Here is a 19,519-nt window from a genome sequence, read left to right as displayed (position 1 = left end):
TTGTTCCAAAGGAGGCCGAAATTTTTGAGAGAATGGTGTAATTCTCATATAGAGCACATCCACAGCATATCCTGTTTATCACAAGCAGAACATTTTTCTGGTAGAGCAATCGAATAATAAACCTGGGTACACATCCTCAGGAATCACAATATCCATACATCTCCAAAGAGACAGACTGATATGTAACATTGAATGATGATTAATTGTGTGGTGATATTTGATATGTCAATGAAGTGTGATTTAAAACACCTACAGGGAGTTGAAGTAACTGTAGCGACCCACGATAAGCCCGATAACAGCCTGTCGCGCTAAAACATCAAACAATTGATGAAGAGCTCTTCTAAATATTCATACCTCCATCAACCATCCACATCATAATATTAAAAGTTTATAATGGGTAAAGGTTCGTCGCAATACGATTCAGAACTGGAGTACAAAAGCATACTGACATATATCTCTCATAGGCACGGACAAGCTATACGTGAGCTTTCACCAGTCCCAGAATGCGTACCAATTTCAGATTTTCCCATATGCTAATCATTACATGGCACTTAGATCACCCATTCTGAATGGTCATCCTCTGATGCATTCTCCGCGAGTAGCGGATCAAATGTTTCTCAGAAAGCTCCCAATGGCTCATTCAAGCGTCTTCCCTTTAACTTTTGTGCGGCCAGTTTACAACCATTCAAACATCCAGTCTGTACCGCAGAAGGTACTATATTCGATATAGAAATTATCTCACAATGGCTCGAGAAGCATGGCACAAATCCTATCAATGGAAATCCATTGAGTGCGAAAGATTTGATAAAATTGAACTTTGCGCGGAATGGAGACACTGATGCGCAAGAAAGAGGATCTGGTGGTGCTGGAGGGGATGGTAAAGGAGAAATGGTGGACCCAGTCACCTTCAAAGTTTTTACGGATAATACGCATATCGTCGCTATAAGGCATGGTACCGAGGCTAATGTTTTTGCTTGGGAAACTGTCGAAAGATTGAATATCAAGGCGAAGATGTGGTTAGATTTAGTCGATGACCGAGAATTTGGGAGGTCGGATATCATAACATTACAAGACCCGCAAAATATTGAAAGCCGAGATCTTAGCAAGTTCAAATTCTTGAAAGAAGGAGAACCTGTTTTGAGCAAAGAACAAGAGGAAGAAAGGTCGAAAGGTAGCGTCAATATTAATGCATTGGGCAGAGTTGGAGATAAAGTTTTGAGGGCAAAGGAAGCTGTCGAGAAAGCTAGAAGGGAAAGAGAGGCTGGTGGTGATGTTAATCGCACGAAATCAATGGTTAAACCAGGGTCAACAACTTCTACGGCGAAACCTTCATTATTACAAGAAAAGAAAATGGCATACAATGCAGCACAATATACAACAGGAAGAGCGGCAGCAAGTTTTACGAGTACGGGCTTGACTCCAGAAACCAGTGGAGAGAGGGCAATTCTCACGGATGAAGAATATATGTTAAAGCCGAAACGAGTCAAGATAAAGGGATATGCTAGGATCGAGACGAATTTGGGATCATTGAATATCGAACTACAAACCGAAACGGTACCTCGCGCAGTATGGAATTTTGTTCAATTGGCCAAAAAAGGTTACTATAATGGTGTATCATTTCATAGGAATATTCGAAATTTCATGATTCAAGGAGGTGATCCAACAGGAACTGGTAAAGGAGGTTCAAGTATTTGGGGAAAGGATTTTCAAGATGAATTCGATGGACCTTTAACTCATGATTCAAGGGGTGTAATGAGTATGGCCAACAAGGGAAAAAACACAAACTCGAGTCAATTCTTCATCACCTACAAAGAAGCTAAACATTTGGATCGGAAACACACCATTTTTGGCCGGGTAGTTGGTGGTATGGATGTACTCTCTAAACTCGAGAAAGTGGAAGTAGACGATAAGAGCCGTCCTATAAAAGATATCGTTATGGAAAATGTGGTAGTTTTCGTTGATCCATTTGAAGAATTCCAAAAACAGAAACAGGAGAAAGATGTTGCGGAGAGGGCAAAAGCGGAAATCATGAGGCAGGGAGGAACGGAAGATGATAAAACTACATGGACGGGTAAACGGATTAGGGGTGATGGAACCGTGGTACAAAATGAGGCGACGGGTGGAGTGGGGAAATATCTCAAAGCTGGTGGAACGGATAATAGTGTTGGAGTTGTGGAAGTGGACGAAGAGGAGGCGCCGGTTAAGAAGAAGATAAAATCGGGGGGATTCGGGAATTTTGATGCTTGGTAGTCATGGGAAGGGTGATTATGTTGATGGTTAATTTGACCCCTGAATTATATTTCTCGCGTATGGATCAGGGGAGACTTTCTACAATACAGGGAAAATAAACAATCATGCATGTTTCTCTTGGCCTAGACATCTGTGTAAATTACAAAGGGAATTCATGGAGTCTATGGGCCTCTTCAAGATAGTGTGTCAGTTGAGCAACTGCCGAAAGGCGGAAGCCGCAAAGAGTTCACGTGTGCGCTTGAATATCGATAAAAAAGCAAATATGTATTGCATGTCGGGGTCTATCTTCATAACACATCTACCGTAAGTTGTGTATGCCATTGTTTGAACCATTTTTCCACCCACCCAGCCATTTACCCATTCCCTCCCATGTATCGAGAGAATTACAAATGAAGAATCGTCCTTTAAGTTCTTAGATTCAAACGCCCTCGCTGTGTATTCTGATTTGAGCCCCTTCGAAAACGCCGTCCCACCATTTTTGTACAATTTCCCCGCCATCCATCTATCGCTTCATATGTGAGTAATCGTTCAACAAATGTGCCATGTGAGTATTTGTAGTACGACCACCCTTTCTTGGAGCCTTTCTCTTCTTTTCCTTTGCCTTTGGAGCTACCTTCACACGCTTACTTGGATCTTCACTGGCAGGCTTTTGTCCATTTTCGAGAAGCTTTCGAACAAGATCATCGACGCTTGGAAGTTCCGTTCGGTGCCACATGACTTGGAATTCGGATTCGACAGGGTGAATCAAGGTAGGATCATTGATCCAAATCATTCGTGCATGGTTATCCTTTTTTGTTCTCGTAACCAAAATCTTGTACTCCTTTTCCAACTCATTGATCGCATCTTCACAATCTGGCCAACCATCCTTCAAATCCTTAACACTAACGCCTTGAGCATCAGGTTTGTTTTGAAGATATGATAATAAGGCTCCCTTGTTACGAACACCAATGATGGGACGATGTTTGAATGTGCCAGAATCCCAAGCTTGTACCTTCAATTTAGGATCTGCGATCCATTGAACACGATCATGTCTTCTGAGAATTTGCGCAATGAGTTGTTTCTTACTCTGCTCGACGTGGACCTGACTCAAATATTCTAGAATTTCTTGGAAAGTTTTGGGTTCATCTTTCTTCTTCAAGAATTCGATAACGTAGGTGACTTGTGTAAATGCTTCTGTTCCATAGCCGGTGGCAGCAGGCTGAGAGTAAACGACATTCGTGGGTTCTCTCTTACGTTTAGGATCTTTGTTCTCGCTCTTCGATGTATTTGAGGTGTTTGATGGAGCGGGGGATGGTACTGAAACTGGTGCAGTAGGACGCTGCTTGCTTGTAATCTTAGACGAAGTATTTTGAATACCCTTTGCAAAGGCAGCTTGTTGCTTCTCAAGAAATGAAGACATAATGACGGTTAATGATATTGAAAGTAGTGAGATTGAAAGTCTTAAATAGATTCGAACCCGAAAGACCTTTTTGCGTCCAAGGCCTAATAGATGTTGTACAACCGTATAATGATTTTGAGGTCCAGATGACGTCGGTGCTTAAGGATTAGAAAGGCTGATGTCGACTACCACATGTATGCGACGGGTAAGGTCTGGACAATACAGTATGTATTCGAAATCGAGAGGTGTGGAGGGTTTGAGAAGAGTTGGCGCAACTTTCGATGGGAAGAGTTGAAATAAGACAAAGAAGTTATTCAGTGCCTTAAGACTCCATATTGTACGGTAGAGGAGGCTGAGAAATTACATGGGGGAATAATTTTTAGCGCATGTAGAACGTACAGGGCCCAAGCGTGCGCTAAAGACTCTCATCCATTCACGTTATTCAATTTTCCTAGGTTTGTACATATTAGTCAGCGCCTTCTCGTCCTGAAAGCAACATGGAAGCTAGCTTTCAAAGACTGATTGATTCTATTCAAGAAACTGACAACACCGCGATTTGACCATCGTAGGTATTCCAATACGGATTCTCACTAATATATTCATTCATTTCGAGATTTAGTATGGTCATACAATAGATGAAAGGAATTTCATAGATAAATCTAATATTGGCCACTGGGGTTTCTTTCAACTTTATTACTTACTTTTATCTACCTTCACTTTCTTGAAGCAACGCGATCAACACAAATTCTCAACCACTTATTTCAAATGGTCCTCTACAAAACACAACCACGAATCGTCTGAAGGAACTCTTTCAAGATGGCGACCGCGGTACTTGATGTCGATTATTTGTCGGCATATCTAAGTGTGCCGCAACAGACCCTTGAGACAGTTGTTGATAATCCTACAGCGGAATTGGTTAGAAGCGTCCTCGAAGCTGTTACTGCAAAGGCACGCGAGCATGATGAATTGGCGGCAGATAAATTACGAGTCGATATCGAGCTTGAAAATGCCGTGAGAAGTTCAGAGACGCGCATTGAAGGACTTCGATCAAGTGTAGAAAAGGCGCAGAAAACTGTGGAAGAGTTGAGAACAAAGCTCAATGAGGAGGGTAAGTTATTTGAATTTTATCGTGCTATATGGTGATGCTGATTTATATCTTTTTTTTAGAAAATTCAAGGTCATCTCTTCAAAATGAACTTCAAACCTTAAAATCTACTTCTTCAACGTCGACATCCGAATTAGAAACCTTAAGGTCTCGAATCTCTTCTCTCGAATCCTCGAATCGCGATGCATTAGCTGTCATCGAGTCAAAGACAACCGCTAATGGTGCTCTTGCACAAGACTTGCAAAAGCAACATCAAAAAGGATTAGAACTTAGTCAACAAATCACAGCCTTACAACAATCCGTTCAGAATGCAAACTCTGCGGCATCCAGCGCTAAATTTCGAGAGCAATCTTTGAAACAAGAAGTCGAATTGGCCAAGCGCAACAATGAATGGTTTGAAAATGAATTAAAGACTAAGAGCGCCGAAGCTTTGAAGTATCGCAGAGAGAAGGGTGCACGAATTGCAGAGTTACAGCGCCTCAATGAAGAATCCACCTCCAATGTAGAGTCTTTAAGACGCACCGAACAAGCTTTACGTACCAGATTGGATGAAGTTCAAAAGAAGGCAGAGGATTCACTTCAAAAGATACAACAACTTCAAGAAGCAGCTGCAAAGACTGAGGATGGTTTCCGCCAGGAATTGGAAAGCGCACGTCGTCTTGCCGAGCTACAAGCACAACAAACCGAGACACACCGACAAAGATTGAAGGAGGTCGAAGGGGGAGTAGACAAAATCAAGGATGAAGCTGCCGAAGAAATTGGTAGATGTCAACAAGCAGCTGAGGCAGAACGACAAGAACGTGAACAGGCGGAGCATCGCATTTCAGAACTTGAAGCCGAAATTGATCGACTTGAAGCTCTTGTATCCTCACAACCTCACCCTGGTTCAGTACCATCAACCCCACAAAGAGGATTAAATGGATCTGTGTTTGGAAGATCTGGTTCACCTGCTCAATTTGGTACACCTGGATCTTTGCGCAGTAAATCTGCTATCACGGCCACTCAAGCTATTGATGAGCTCTACAAAGTCAAGGGTCAATTGGCTACGGAGAAGAGACGAAGTGAAAGACTTGCGGCTGAGATGGAGGAAATGATGCAAGGACTTGAAGCAAAACAACCCGAGTTAGAAGAAATGCAAGCCGAGCATGAACGTCTTCAACAGGAGGTAGTGGAAATGTCTAAGTTCGTCGATCAAACAGGCAAGGAACGTGATAGAGCCAAAAAAGATGTCAGACGGGCAGAAAGTGAGGCTTCTACAGCACAAGCAGAGGTGAATATTCTTCGACAACAACTCAGAGATCTCAGCGCCCAGATCAAGATGCTTCTTTGTGATCTAGATGCCAAAGAAAGAGGGTTGGAGACTTTGAATGCTAGTGAGCGAGCACAAATGGAACGTCTAGCTCGAGGAGAAGTTAGCGAGGATTCATTCGAAGGAATGACTGATACCGATCGATTTATCAGTCAGAGACTCACTGTTTTCCGTAGCATCAGTCAATTGCAAGAGAAGAATCAAGAGTTGCTCAAGATCACTAGAGAACTTGGTCAGAAGATGGAAAGCGAAGAAGCCCAAGCTGCAAAGAATCAAGCCGTCCAGGATCACGAACAAGTACAGACTCTCCAAGCCAAGGTTGAGGACTTGAAGGATGAGTTGAGATCTATGATTACTCGTTCCGAAAGTTACATCAAGGAGAGGGACATGTTCCGTCGTATGCTTCAACACCGAGGACAATTACCAGCCAATTCCGATCTCCAATCTATGTTTGGTCAATCAGTGGATGGTAATGGTGTCATGTCAACAATTGAAAACCCAAATCAAAAGGACAATGCTAATTATGCAGCTTTATTGCGTGAATTGCAAGGTCACTTTGATCAATACCGGGAAGAACAAACCGTTGATCGACGCACTCTCAGAGAGCAAACAGAACGACTGTCTTTGGAGAAGAGCGCACTTCAAGCAGAGATTTCCAAGGCTAGTAGTCAATTGACTCTTGCCAATGAACGCTACGAAATGTTGCACTCAAATTACACATTGTTGCAGACAGAGAATAGCGAGTTGCAAAAGCGCTCTCAAATTCTATCCGAGGCTGCTGCCAAGCAAGACTTGAGGACACAACAAGTAGCTGAAGATTTGATTGAAGCTAAGGGATTGGTGGAGAGCATGCGAAATGAAACCGCCAACCTCAAGGCTGAAAAGAAGCTCTGGAAGGACATTCAGGATCGACTCAGTCAGGACAATGAAAATCTCACCAATGAACGCAGTAGACTCAATACTCTTATTGCCAATCAACAAACACTTCAGAATGAACGCGAATTATCCGAATCCGAAACTAGAAGAAGACTACAGACCCAAGTCGAGTCTTTAGAATCGGAATTGAATTCCACAAAGCGAAAGCTCAATGATGAAGTTGAAGAGAGTAAGAAAGCACAATTGAGAAAGGAGTATGATGCTCAACAAAATCAAAAGAGGATTGACGAGCTTGCGACTAGTCTCAGCCAGGCAAGAGAGGAACTTGTTGCAGCACAGACATCACGCGATCATCTCCAAGCTCGTGTAGATGAATTACACATCGAGCTCAAGAGTGCAGAGGAACGTGTTGAGTTATTACAACCAAGACCTACACCACGACCAGGAAGCAATGCCCTGGAGACAGTTGGACAAGATACAAGCGCCGAAGACGAATCCCTAAGTCGTGAACAAGAATTGGGAATTGAGCTTTCAGAATTGAAGAGAGATTTGGAATTAGCAAAATCGGAGCTTGAGAATGCAAAGCATCAAGCGGAACAATTCAAGTCTATCAGTCAATCATCCGAGGAGGAGCTACAAAGTCTCAATGCTACATTGGATGAGGCTCGCGAGGAGATGGATAAGATCATTGAGGAGAAAGATGCAAAGATTCATGAACTGGAGCAACGAGCTGAAGACATTTCTACTGAGCTCACTAATTCAAACAATGAGTTGACAGCTCTTCGAAATCAACAAGGTGAGGTCGCTAGGCAAGCTGAAGAAGAGAAATCACGACTTGAGGCAGAGATCTTACGCTTGAAGGATGAACAAGAGAAGGACGCTGCAGCCGCAAAATTCCATCAAGAAGACCTTCGTGCACAAGCAGCCATCGCCACAAAAGCTCAACAAGATTACGAGTATGAACTTGTCAAGCATGCTGAAGCTGCTAAACATCTTCAATCTCTACGCATAGAATATAATCAACTGAAATCAGAGTCAGCAACATTGAAGGCAGAGGCTGAATCTGCCAAGGTCACTTTGAGTCAAAGCGAAGCATCTTGGGAGGAACGACGTGAACAACTCGAACGAGAGATGGTTGAGTTGAAGACTAGACGAGACGACGTCAATGCACAGAACAAACTTCTCCACCAACAATTGGATAATGTTTCTTCACAAATTGTTGCTTTGCAAGAATCCCGCTCCAATGCCCCTGGTGCATCGGAAGCTGGATCGCCAACTGCGGATGGAACAACTGATCGTACTCTAGAAGGTTTGCGTGAGTTGAATAATTATTTGAGACGCGAAAAAGAGATTGGCGAGGTTCAATATGATATCAAGATTCAGGAAGCCAAACGGCTACAGCAGCAACTCGAATATACTCAAGCTCAACTTGACGAAGCTATACTGAAACTCGACCAAGAGCGACGTTCTCATGCTGATGGCGGTAAAACTTCCATCGCACACAAAGATCTTATGGACAAACTCAATGAGCTCAATCTTTTCCGCGAAAGTAGTATTACCTTGCGTAATGAGGCCCGTCAAGCTCAATCTCAGCTTGCGGATAAGACCAAACGTGTTGAGGAACTTCTGGCACAAATTCAACCATTGGAGACAAAGGTTCGTGAATTGGAACATGGTAAAGAAACGATGGAGGGTGAAATGCATCTGTTGCAGGAAGATCGTGATCGTTGGCAGAAACGCAACCAAGATATACTTTCCAAGTATAATCGAATCGACCCTGCTGAGATGGAACAAATGAAGGAGACTATTGAGACTTTACGAAGTGAGAGAGACGCTCTATTGGAGGAACAACAGCCACTGCAGGAGAAGGTACAAACTTTGGAGAGTACTATGGAGAATGACAGAGCACAATGGCAAACTACCCGACAAAGGTTGATTGAGCAAGCTAAGGAGAGGAACCGCACTCTAACGAAAGATAAGAACGATCGAGCTGCAGAAAGAGACGTCGCCATTTCTGAGAGGGATTCCCTCCAAGAACAGCTCACTTCTCTACAAGAACAACTTCAAACTGCTGTGGAAGAAAAAGAAGCAGCAGAAGCTAAACTCGCGGAAGTGGAACAAGAATTGAATGAAGTTAAAACCCAACGTGATCAGGCATTGGCTAATGCTGTTCAATCTGTTGCTTCACCCAAGACCCCTTCTGCACCTCCAGTGTCGAATGGATCGGAAGATAACGAAGCTGTTAATGCACAGCTTGTTGAACTCCGCAAGGAACGTGATCAAGCAATCTTGGAGAAGCAAGCTCTCGAAGAACAAATCACAGAACTCAAGCAACAACTCGAAGCTGCTAATTCCGAGAGAGATGATGCCATTGCCGATGCCTCTGAGGCACGATCACAACAAAAGGCTCAACCATCTGAAGCCCCAATGGATGATGGTGCTGACGAGGGACAGATTGATGAAAATCAAAATGGTATCTCAGAGAAAGAGAGAAAGGCATTGGAGGCACGTATCGCCGTTGCTGAAGCTATGGCCAAGGAACGTGATGAGAAGGCAAAGGAAATTGAAGAGTCTATGGAAGCTACACTCAAACAACGTTCTGACAAGATGAAGGCAGCTTTGAATAAAAAACTCGGTGAATCCAAGGAAGCTCTGAGAGTACAACTCGAGGCTGATTTCAAGTTAAAACTTGAGCAAGAGAAACAAATTTGGCTTGCAGAGAATAAAACTTCTGATTCATCAGTTCCACCACCTACTCCATCTGCTCCTAAGGTAGAAGAAAATGCCGTTCCAGCGACACCCGCCACTCCGAGTAAAGCTGCTGCACCATCAGCTGATGGTTCAGATCTTTCGGATGACCAAGTTCGACATCTTTTATCAACAAATCCAACAATCAAGAGTATTCTTGCCAATAATTTGAAGAAGCTACTTGAGAAGGAGACTCAGAAACTTAAATCGGAGCAAGATAAATTGGTGACTGAAAAACTTGCCGAAGAAAAGAAGAAAGCCGAAGCTACCTTATCTGAAGCTCAAGCAAAGGCCGAAACCAGTCAAGCACAGGCTGTTTTGATGGCAGAGAAGAAGTCATCATTAAAGCTCAACATGTTGGACAATAGGGTGAAGAACGCAACTGCAAAAATTACAGTGGTTGAAAAAGCTGCGGCGGATACCCCTGAAAGGCCTGTCGGCGAGGTATGGGAGATTGCGAAAAATGCTAAACCACCTCCACCAACACCAGCTGCTACCGCGGCCACAGTATCGATACCAAGCCATCCGATTCCAGCAGCTCTGCCAGCAGCAGCAAATACCACAACAGCTGCTGTACCACCCACCAACGTAGCCGGCACCCAACCCAATAGTGCGCCCTCAGAAGGCACCAAGAATGAGGAGGCTGAGCCTCTAAAGAGTGGTATCCCTTCTGGCCCACGTCCAATAACCCCATCCACCAATGGTGCCTCTTCACTTCCAGTCAGTAATATCCCATCTGTAAGCAACACCTCCAAGAATGAAATCCTCTCACATCTAATACTAATGAATTATAGGCCCCTCAAGCAGGAAATCAATCACGATTACCACAAATGCGTGGCGGTAATCAAAATCGCGGGGGTGGAAATATAGGTGCTGGTGGTCGTGGAGGTATTTATCAACCACGTGGAGGAGCCGCTAGTAGAGGAAGGGGTAATCCTACGGGACGGGGAGGAATGAATGCAGCAGCTCAAAATTTTAGTCCAAATGCTCAGCCAGGACATAAGAGACCTGTACCAGAAGGTGGTCAACAAGGAAATGGAGGAAAACGTCCTAGGGGTGGAGGAGGAAGTAATTAGTTGATGGGCAAAAGTTGAGCTATATTTGCTTGTATTATATTTCAGATTTGCATAGCCATTGCTTGGCCGTTTTCTTTTTCTTTTTTAAGAGTGATGGAACTTTAGGAGTTACGGAAATCATGTATGAAGAATAGTAGCATAACTATACCTATGATGAGTATTGAGGCAAACGAATATCAGGAGTATAAGAAAATCAAAAGGGTATCATTGATATTTAGATAAATTGCTAGGAACAAGCCTTCTAAGCACATCTACATGTCGACCGATCATCTTCATCTTGAGACCTTCCACACCACTTTTATCTATTCTACGTAATCCATTTCCATATATCACTGTATAATCTGGAATGACTTCATCTTCTTCAACCTCGCACATTGGTCCAATCTTGCAGTGCTAGGTAAAGTATATGATTAGCATTTCATCGTTACCATTTTTACTTGCAGAATCCATACCTTTCCTATGACGGCTCCCCTTCCCACTTTTGCATTAATCTCAATCAGAGTTCCTTGTCCCACGAATTTTGCCTCGACAATAGCTCCAGTTTCTATTATAACACCATTCTCCAATGTGACACCTTCAGCTTGTTCTTCGGATGGAAAATTCAACATGCCAATTGAACTACGTTCACCAATAACACATTGTGTACCGATTGTAATGGGAGCAAAACTGCTATTCAATTTTGTACGTGGATGAAGAATGGTATGTCCTCGAATGGTTATGAGATTTGTGCCAATGAGCGAGGCGTGGTCTGCGATGGTGATATTGTTTGAGAATGAAATCGGAGGTTTAGGAGGTGGAGGGAGCATGGAAGCTCGTTTGGCGGAGGACATGATTGGTGATGGGCGGTGTCGAGGCTTGAACGTAGACTCTAGAGTGTAGGTCTTTGGCAAAGTAGATACAGGGAAATGCTGGTAGGTGCTGGTAAATAGCGGCCAGAACTGGCCAATACTTTGTTGTATTGATAAACCCGAACACGAATTCGATGCTTGTGGAGGTGGTTGATGTATCTGCTAGAGGGTCAATGGAAGTTGTTGTAAGTAATCTTTGTGCCCGATTGTATAGCAAAGCGTCAGGTATTATTGAAAGGGCAAATCATATCAATTTTGCCGCTTGCTTCTATAAAATTTCTGAATACTTATCAATCTTACTAATACCCAAGTATATTCAGATGATAATTCAAAGAATAAGACGTTTCAAAGACAATAATCAATGCACATGACCATTTGTTTCATACATGAGTACCGGTAGTAGAGTAGTAGTAAATGGGTAACTAGATGGAATACATAAAAATTTAAAGTTCCAGATTCAGACTTACCAACGGAAGTTCTCGGCTATCGCCACCACTTTAAAGCTTTGTCATTTCAACCAATCAAACATTGATGATTTCTATGATGACTTGAACTATTCGGAAATATTTACAACCTCAACTTCCCCCCCAATCCGATCACTCTCCACTCACAACAACGCTCCATTGAGCACAAAATACACATCGAAATGCTTTCGCGAAATGCGCCTTCTGCAAAGGCAGCCTCGACACTTTCAACCCGAATCCTATCTACTTCTACAACAACAGCACGATTAACACCTTCGATTTCTTCGATACAACAATCTAGAGGACTTGCCACAGTCGCAGATACACCACCTCCACCAAAGAAGACACAATGGGGTGGATTGAGAGATCAAGATAGAATCTTTCAAAACTTATATGGCCATCACGGAGCGGATCTTGCGAGTGCGAAGAAATATGGTGATTGGCACAGAACGAAGGATATTCTCGCAAAGGGTCATGATTGGGTATGTTGGAAAGGTTTGCAACTACAGTGTGGGTTAGAAGTTGACAACCGAAATAGATCATCTCCGAAATTAAGGCTTCTGGTTTGAGAGGTCGTGGTGGTGCTGGATTTCCTTCGGGTATGAAATGGGTAGGTTTCATGTTTCATAAAGCAAATGAATGAAGCTAAATTATGATAGTCATTCATGAACTTCAAAGGATGGGAGAATGACAACAAACCAAGATATCTCGTTGTAAATGCAGATGAAGGAGAACCCGGAACTTGCAAGGACAGAGAAATTATGCGAAAGGATCCTCACAAACTTATCGAAGGATGTTTAGTTGCAGGAAGAGCAATGAACTGTACGGCCGCCTATATCTATATTCGTGGAGAATTTTATCACGAAGCTACCGTTCTACAACGTGCGATCCAAGAAGCATACAAGGATGGATTGATCGGAAAGAATGCTTGTGGTAGTGGATATGATTTCGATGTTTATGTACATCGTGGAATGGGAGCTTACGTTTGTGGTGAGGAAACATCTTTGATTGAATCACTCGAGGGTAAACCAGGAAAGCCTCGTCTTAAGCCACCTTTCCCTGCTGCTGTCGGTCTTTTCGGATGTCCATCAACTGTGGCAAATGTTGAAACTATTGCTGTTGCACCAACAATTTGTCGAAGAGGTGGAGATTGGTTCGCTTCCTTTGGCAGAGAGAGAAATGCTGGTACAAAACTCTTCTGTATCTCTGGTCATGTTAACAACCCATGTACTGTTGAAGAAGAGATGAGTATTCCTCTCAGAGAACTCATTGATAAACATTGTGGTGGTGTTCGTGGAGGTTGGGATAACCTTAAAGCTGTCATTCCTGGAGGATCATCTACACCAATTTTACCAAAGGGTGTCTGTGATGATCAATTGATGGATTTCGATGCATTAAAGGATAGTCAATCCGGTCTTGGAACAGCAGCTGTTATTGTAATGGACAAGAGTACTGATGTTGTACGTGCCATCTCAAGATTGAGTCATTTCTATAGACATGAATCTTGTGGCCAATGTACACCATGCAGAGAAGGTAGCAAGTGGACTGAACAAATCATGAAGAGATTTGAAAAGGGTCAAGGTAGAGTTCGCGAGATTGATATGTTACAAGAACTTACAAAACAAGTTGAGGGTCATACTATTTGTGGTATGTATATCTTTTTCTTTTATGATGAATTTGACTGACGGATGTCAATAGCTCTCGGAGAAGCTTTTGCTTGGCCTATTCAAGGTCTTATTAGACATTTCAGACCAGAATTGGAGGCAAGAATGAAGGATTATGCAGAGAAGAATGGTGGTTCAGCATTGGCTGGTGGTTGGGACAATAATGCATTGCAACAAGGTAAACTTATTTCACCTGGGCAATAAATTAGGCAGTGAAGCGGAGCATGGATTGGGAAGTGAATGGAATGATCGACTGTTCATAGGCGGGTGTAAATGTATTTATTGATTACCAGCATGAGTGCCTTTTTTTCAATTGGAAGCCAATATTTTAGTTCATTTGGCTTTTCGAGATGTGATGGATTTAATACTGCGTTATGAATAACTATCTGTATGTGAATCATGAGGAGTGGAATCATGGCTATATTCATACGGTAGAGAATATTGGCATTTCAATAACCCGTAGCAAATCATAGACACCGATACATCCTTCAGGGGACAGGATTAGGATGTTCCTAGCTAAGCGATCTTGAGTGCCACCTCACTTTTTTACTCCACAAAGAACTTTTCCATGCAAGTTGGGTCGGGCATAAAATGTTTGTCATTCATTAGTTCTGATCCTCAAACTTCGTCATTGAGGGGTTTTTCAATGATATAAGTACGGTACGCTCCTTAGTATTTTGGTCTTTCGCATAACTACTGTTTCTTAGATATACGGAAAAGGATTGTTGTGATTAAGAAGATATAAGCGTACTAAGTTCGGCTCGATACGAAATTCATTCTCACATTATTACTACTTCCAAGGTCAGTGCCGTGGATTGCTATAACCTGGCACGTTTCTCTGAAGAAGGAACATCAATAAAATGGGCGTTTTAAAACATGCGGTGGATTTTGCTTCAGATGCTGGTATGGTATTTATTTTTTTCTTTCCATCCTCCCTCCCCTGTTGTTCTCTTACCGCTCCTCTAAACTCACGTGTCCTATGATGTATCCCTCTATTCAATATAAAAAATTATCTACTAACTTTATACTCAATGAAAAGCCGGCTTAGAAAAAACCCTAAGATTGATACAAGCTTTGTGTCAGATATGTGCATTTTATCCGACGGTTTTGGGGTGGATTTTGTTGGGATTGGGGATTGGGATTGGGAGAAGGGGGGCTGTGGGGGAGGGGGAGTGGGGTATGGATGGGAAGGTAAGGGTGCTGATTGTGGAGAAGTTGTGGAAGGCGAGGAGGGAACTTGCGGTTGGTATGTTTTGTTTCTTGGTTGATGGGGAGGGGGAGTGATGGGATGAGGGGCTACAGGATGAGGGACTACAGGATGAGGGACTACAGGATGAGGGGATAAAGAAGAGAGTCAGCGAGTGGAGGGATATACTCTGGGATGAGGCATGAGATACTCGTACTAGTGTGCGAAATTCCCACCCAATCTCTCCCTGACTCCATATCCCAAATCCAAGAAAGATCAAGAGGGAATTCCGTCCACCATATCCTCAGTCCTCATCCTGAACATGTTCGAAGAGAGAAGCGATCACCGAAGGAATGAATAAAAAATAAGAGCCTCAGCTAACATCTACACAGGACGTCGCTATATGCGTTTCTTCCGCTTCATCAAGAATTTCTCAAAAGCATGGGATAGTTTGTTAAATGAAGATGGAATGAGAATGTTGATTAATGTGGGTAAATCGGGGTTTATGGGTGCTTATTTGGGATGTGAGTTTTTGTTTCCTTTCTTGTTCTTCTCCCTTCCTATATCACTATGCCTTCGCTCTCTTGTACTCCGGCGCTCTACACTCCTATGCTTGGATGCTCCTGTGCCCCTTCATTTCCGCATCTCTAGAACTCCGCACTGCCGCCCTTGGACATCCCAACGCTCCTAGTCTGTTACACTCATGCTCTCTTGCCCCTCTGCTTCTTTTCCACCCCTTTCCTACTTTCCACTCTCGTATTCTTAAAATTTGACTAACCAAGACCTTCTCAATTAGTGGAAAGTCTCACCATTGTCAGTGCTACCTACCCAGTATTTTCCTTACCAACCCCCCTTTAAAGAGAACAGGATCAGAAAAGGCACGTAAGAGAAATTACTAATCCCAGTTCATTAAACAGTTAGATATCATGGGTGTATGCAATACCCCTTGGTCCTCAACATGTACCCTAGAAGGCAACAAATTTTGGTTCTATTCGCTTTGTATATCGATATTCGGAGGGCTATGGGATCTTTACCATCTAATTATCAATAACGACTCGACACCAGAGCCGAACCTGACGAATAGTCCACATGATTCAGTACTACCAGCAAAACCAGTCGAAGACGCGCACATTGCCGTAGAGCCACCAGAGAAGAATAAGAAAAAGGGGAAATCCAAGAGTGAAATATTTCTCAAAATTGTTGAGAATGCAGCCGATCTTTTTCAACCTGGAGCGGGAACGGGGTGGATTGTCAGTGATAGGGGTATTGTAGGTGGGATGACTGTTATTAGTACATTGCTTAGCTCGAGGGATATTTGGAAGAGAGTTGACGATCAAGAAGGGAAGAAGGAAACGGTAAATGGAGAAGAATCAGAGCGGAGGCAATAAAACCAAAGGGAGAGGGGACACGAGAGCTAAAAGACGAAAACTCGGCTTGTTTTATGTGTATACGAATGTTCATGAGATAGTTTATGCCTATTAGACAATGCAAAGGAATGAAAAGGAATGACAAGATTGTCATCTCTACAAAGGCATCCACGTCGGGAGTTGATGTGAGGGTATGAATGGGCAGAATAGATACGATTGATGGTCCGTGCGATCTAAGCAAAAATACAGTTTTCCTATACAAATTAATTTTTTTTTATAATTCTTTAATTATCTAAAAAATCTACTTGAAAATTATACTTATAAAAAAACAATTATACAAAAAATCATTAGTTTAAATAGTTTTTTGAAAATATAAAAATTAATAAAATTATACGTTTTGAAAGTTAAGATTTTTCAAAATTTATAATATATAATACTTTTCCCATATAAAAAAAATCACTTTTTTTCTAAATTTCCTAATATTTTTAATTTTAAGAATCTACAATTTTATGAAAAAAAAATACTAAAAATATTTCATTTATTTTTAGAATCATTTCAATAATATTAGATTTTATATATTAATTTTATAAATTTAATTCAAAGATTAATTAAAATAATATATAGTTTAAAAGTCAAAGAAATAAGAGTTTTGAGTATATTTTCACTTAGTATATAATAAGCCGGGGCCTAAACTCCTATAAACAGCTATTCGCGATATTAAAGAAGTTCAAATTAAAATGAAATTAACCTTAATCAAAATGATTTTAATTTTTTAAAAAAAAGAAATTAAAATTTAATTAAAATAATTTTAATTCTAATCAAAATCATTTTGATTAAGATTAAATCGTGATTAAAATAATGTTTTTTTATTTAAAAATCTATAGATCCTCATCCCCTCCCACCATCGACCTTCCTATTTTTGAATGACGCCGCGCCCGCGGCATATGCTACCCGTTACACCACAGAGCCCAGAATCGAGAGACCCCCTTCTATTGTGGAACAGAAGCGTACAGGGGATGAAGAGGTTGAGACTCGTACTGTCAAGAGACTTCGCCATACCCAAGTGTTAGAAGACATTGATATTGCGGAGAACCAGAGGAATGAAGACATTCGGATTGAAGATTGGGCCTCATTAGAATAGCAACGTTAACGATAAGAATTAACATTGCCGCAACTTGTGAGTGTAAATAATGAAGGGCAGCAACGTCAACAAGAAACATCGGGAAGCATCCATCCAGATCAAGTGGTAAGACGAGCCCCTATAGTTATTAGCGAATTGTCTAGAAATAATCGACCAGTCCTACAAAAAGGTCCACTAGTGACCAGTTACCTTTCCCGAAATCGAAAACAGAAGAAGCGACGAGACCCACCGGTTTCCAACTATATATTCAGAAGTCAAAACCAGAGCATCAACGAGGCTTTAATGATTTATCTCGAGATCAACCATCAAGAAGAGGTCCACCAGTGACCGGATACCTTGCTCTAGATTAGGAAGAAGAAAAACGAAGAGAATCACTAGGCACCAATTTTCTGGCTCGAGGTCAAGAACAAGAAAAACGACGATATCCGCCAGCCACTAATTATCTGGCTCGAGATCAAGAGCAAGAACACTAACAACAGAGAGGTCCACCAGCCTTCAATTACTTGTCTCGAAATCAAGAGCAAGAGCGGCGACGAGGTCCACCAGACTCGTTGCTATCAAATTCGGATGAAAGAGGCCCAAAGCACACAGGTCCCAATAACCATCTTGCTGGTACAACAGGCGCACAAGGCGTACCTAAGGGTTGCCTCCGATGTGGTGCATCAGATCATATGAGTTTCCAGAAGATCTGTCCGCAGCATCCAGGGAACAAAAAATAGATGGAATCAGTTCGATGGTTGGTTGATGGATGAGGAATGGTTCCTTTTCATTTATAAAATTCCTATAACGTGGTTCATCAGCATGTAGATTATATTACTACATGAGCTACTTCATTTTATATACAAAATTTGTTTGTGTATAACTGTACACTTTCTTTATTAACCAATAGAATTTTTTAAAACCCTTTCATATAAAACCTAATTTTTCAACAATTTGAAAAATCTAATTCTGTTTTCAAAAATATAATTATTATTAAAGTTATTAAAGAAAAAGAGTTTTTATAACTTAGTACAAAGTGTAATAATTTCAAACTAAGATAAATTATTTTTAAAAAAAATCAAAATATTATAAATATTCTATTTTTATTATAATTTTTCTTAAATTTTTCTTTGAAAAGTAATGATTGATTATTAAAATATAAATATTAAGAAAACCTTGATTTTGATGCATTTTCGAAGTGGCCTACATGCTGATATGGCTCATATGCTGATGAACCAAGTTATGGGGATATTGAATGATAACTCATAGGAGAAATTCTGCGCAGTCTTTTATGAGATCTAAATCCTCTTATGAGAGATATGGTAGATATGAAAATTAAAACAGAATAGATAGCAAATAAGTCCTTTTTATTCATGTCCAAAATTGCGTCAAGCTGTCCGTGGTGACGTTGGATATATGTTGTGGAGTATGTAATGGTCACTAGGTACCCAAGTGGGAACCCAATTGCCGTAGCAGGACTAATAGGGTAGGCCCAATGACTCGCCAATCTCTAGTGGGACCTTGCCTTGTCTCTAGAAATACTTCCTTAAGTCGAATTTATTTAAGGTCTGTTTTTGAGTAACCAGAAGTTATGGTTTTCCCCTTCTTTTTGCTCAGACATACTTGTAAATTATTTTCGGCAGCAAGCTCCAAATCTGGATAGGAGATGTAGTTACTTGCGCGTTACCATTAGTTATGGTACAGCATAGTTAGTCGACTTCGAGATAATATTCTCCCATCTCTTTCCTCTCTTACTCTTTCCTCACTCTTTCTTCCTCACCCATCCGTATTCAACCCTTTCCCTCCCTTTTCCCACTTTCTCGCCTATCAATCTTTTTCCGAATTTCTCGGGTCATGACTGCTGTTGCAAAGATCTGAATGAACGAAATATCACCACAAGCATCCCCAGAATGTAAATGTTATTTCTATTCACATACTAAACTACTCGGTTACAATATCGTACTAATCAACTCCTCAAATCAAACTACTCCCAAGGTATACCCAATGCTAATGCAGATAAAAACGCCATCTATGTACCGGGAAGCCCTCATACATATACCCCATACTGATATCCAATGATCAACCCACCATCATATACACACCCAAACATGCCTTACACCATTTGTCG

At 41.6% G+C, this 19,519-nt stretch overlaps 6 protein-coding genes across 6 annotated transcripts; 4 read left to right on the top strand and 2 right to left on the bottom strand.

The window, feature by feature from the left end:
* Positions 1-393: 393 nt before the first annotated feature.
* EAF01_003023 (uncharacterized protein) lies at positions 394-2,250 on the top strand (the record flags this gene model as incomplete). Its single annotated transcript, XM_038911277.1, has 3 exons — positions 394-403; positions 465-481; positions 556-2,250. 3 exons carry the CDS (start codon positions 394-396, stop codon positions 2,248-2,250), a joined length of 1,722 nt encoding a protein of 573 aa, XP_038772512.1.
* A 502-nt stretch (positions 2,251-2,752) lies between these two features.
* EAF01_003022 (uncharacterized protein) lies at positions 2,753-3,649 on the bottom strand (the record flags this gene model as incomplete). Its single annotated transcript, XM_038911276.1, has 1 exon — positions 2,753-3,649. One exon carries the CDS (start codon positions 3,647-3,649, stop codon positions 2,753-2,755), a length of 897 nt encoding a protein of 298 aa, XP_038772511.1.
* Positions 3,650-4,444: 795 nt separating this feature from the next.
* EAF01_003021 (uncharacterized protein) lies at positions 4,445-10,742 on the top strand (the record flags this gene model as incomplete). The annotated part of the gene is made up of 3 exons (XM_038911275.1): positions 4,445-4,736; positions 4,796-10,404; positions 10,461-10,742. The coding sequence occupies 3 exons, from the start codon at positions 4,445-4,447 to the stop codon at positions 10,740-10,742; spliced, it is 6,183 nt and encodes a 2,060-aa protein (XP_038772510.1).
* A 204-nt stretch (positions 10,743-10,946) lies between these two features.
* EAF01_003020 (uncharacterized protein) lies at positions 10,947-11,572 on the bottom strand (the record flags this gene model as incomplete). The annotated part of the gene is made up of 2 exons (XM_038911274.1): positions 10,947-11,135; positions 11,195-11,572. The coding sequence occupies 2 exons, from the start codon at positions 11,570-11,572 to the stop codon at positions 10,947-10,949; spliced, it is 567 nt and encodes a 188-aa protein (XP_038772509.1).
* A 664-nt stretch (positions 11,573-12,236) lies between these two features.
* On the top strand, positions 12,237-13,922 carry EAF01_003019 (uncharacterized protein; the record flags this gene model as incomplete). Its single annotated transcript, XM_038911273.1, has 4 exons — positions 12,237-12,536; positions 12,593-12,664; positions 12,714-13,701; positions 13,753-13,922. 4 exons carry the CDS (start codon positions 12,237-12,239, stop codon positions 13,920-13,922), a joined length of 1,530 nt encoding a protein of 509 aa, XP_038772508.1.
* Positions 13,923-14,578: 656 nt separating this feature from the next.
* On the top strand, positions 14,579-16,292 carry EAF01_003018 (uncharacterized protein; the record flags this gene model as incomplete). The annotated part of the gene is made up of 5 exons (XM_038911272.1): positions 14,579-14,621; positions 14,758-14,964; positions 15,297-15,428; positions 15,701-15,717; positions 15,822-16,292. The coding sequence occupies 5 exons, from the start codon at positions 14,579-14,581 to the stop codon at positions 16,290-16,292; spliced, it is 870 nt and encodes a 289-aa protein (XP_038772507.1).
* Positions 16,293-19,519: the final 3,227 nt, after the last annotated feature.

Source organism: Botrytis porri (genome assembly GCF_014898465.1).
Source record: "Botrytis porri strain MUCL 3234 chromosome Unknown BPOR_004, whole genome shotgun sequence".
In the NCBI taxonomy this organism is placed as follows: Eukaryota; Fungi; Ascomycota; class Leotiomycetes; order Helotiales; family Sclerotiniaceae; genus Botrytis; species Botrytis porri.
Note: the sequence above shows the minus strand (reverse complement) of the source record. Positions and strands in the feature narration are given on the sequence as shown.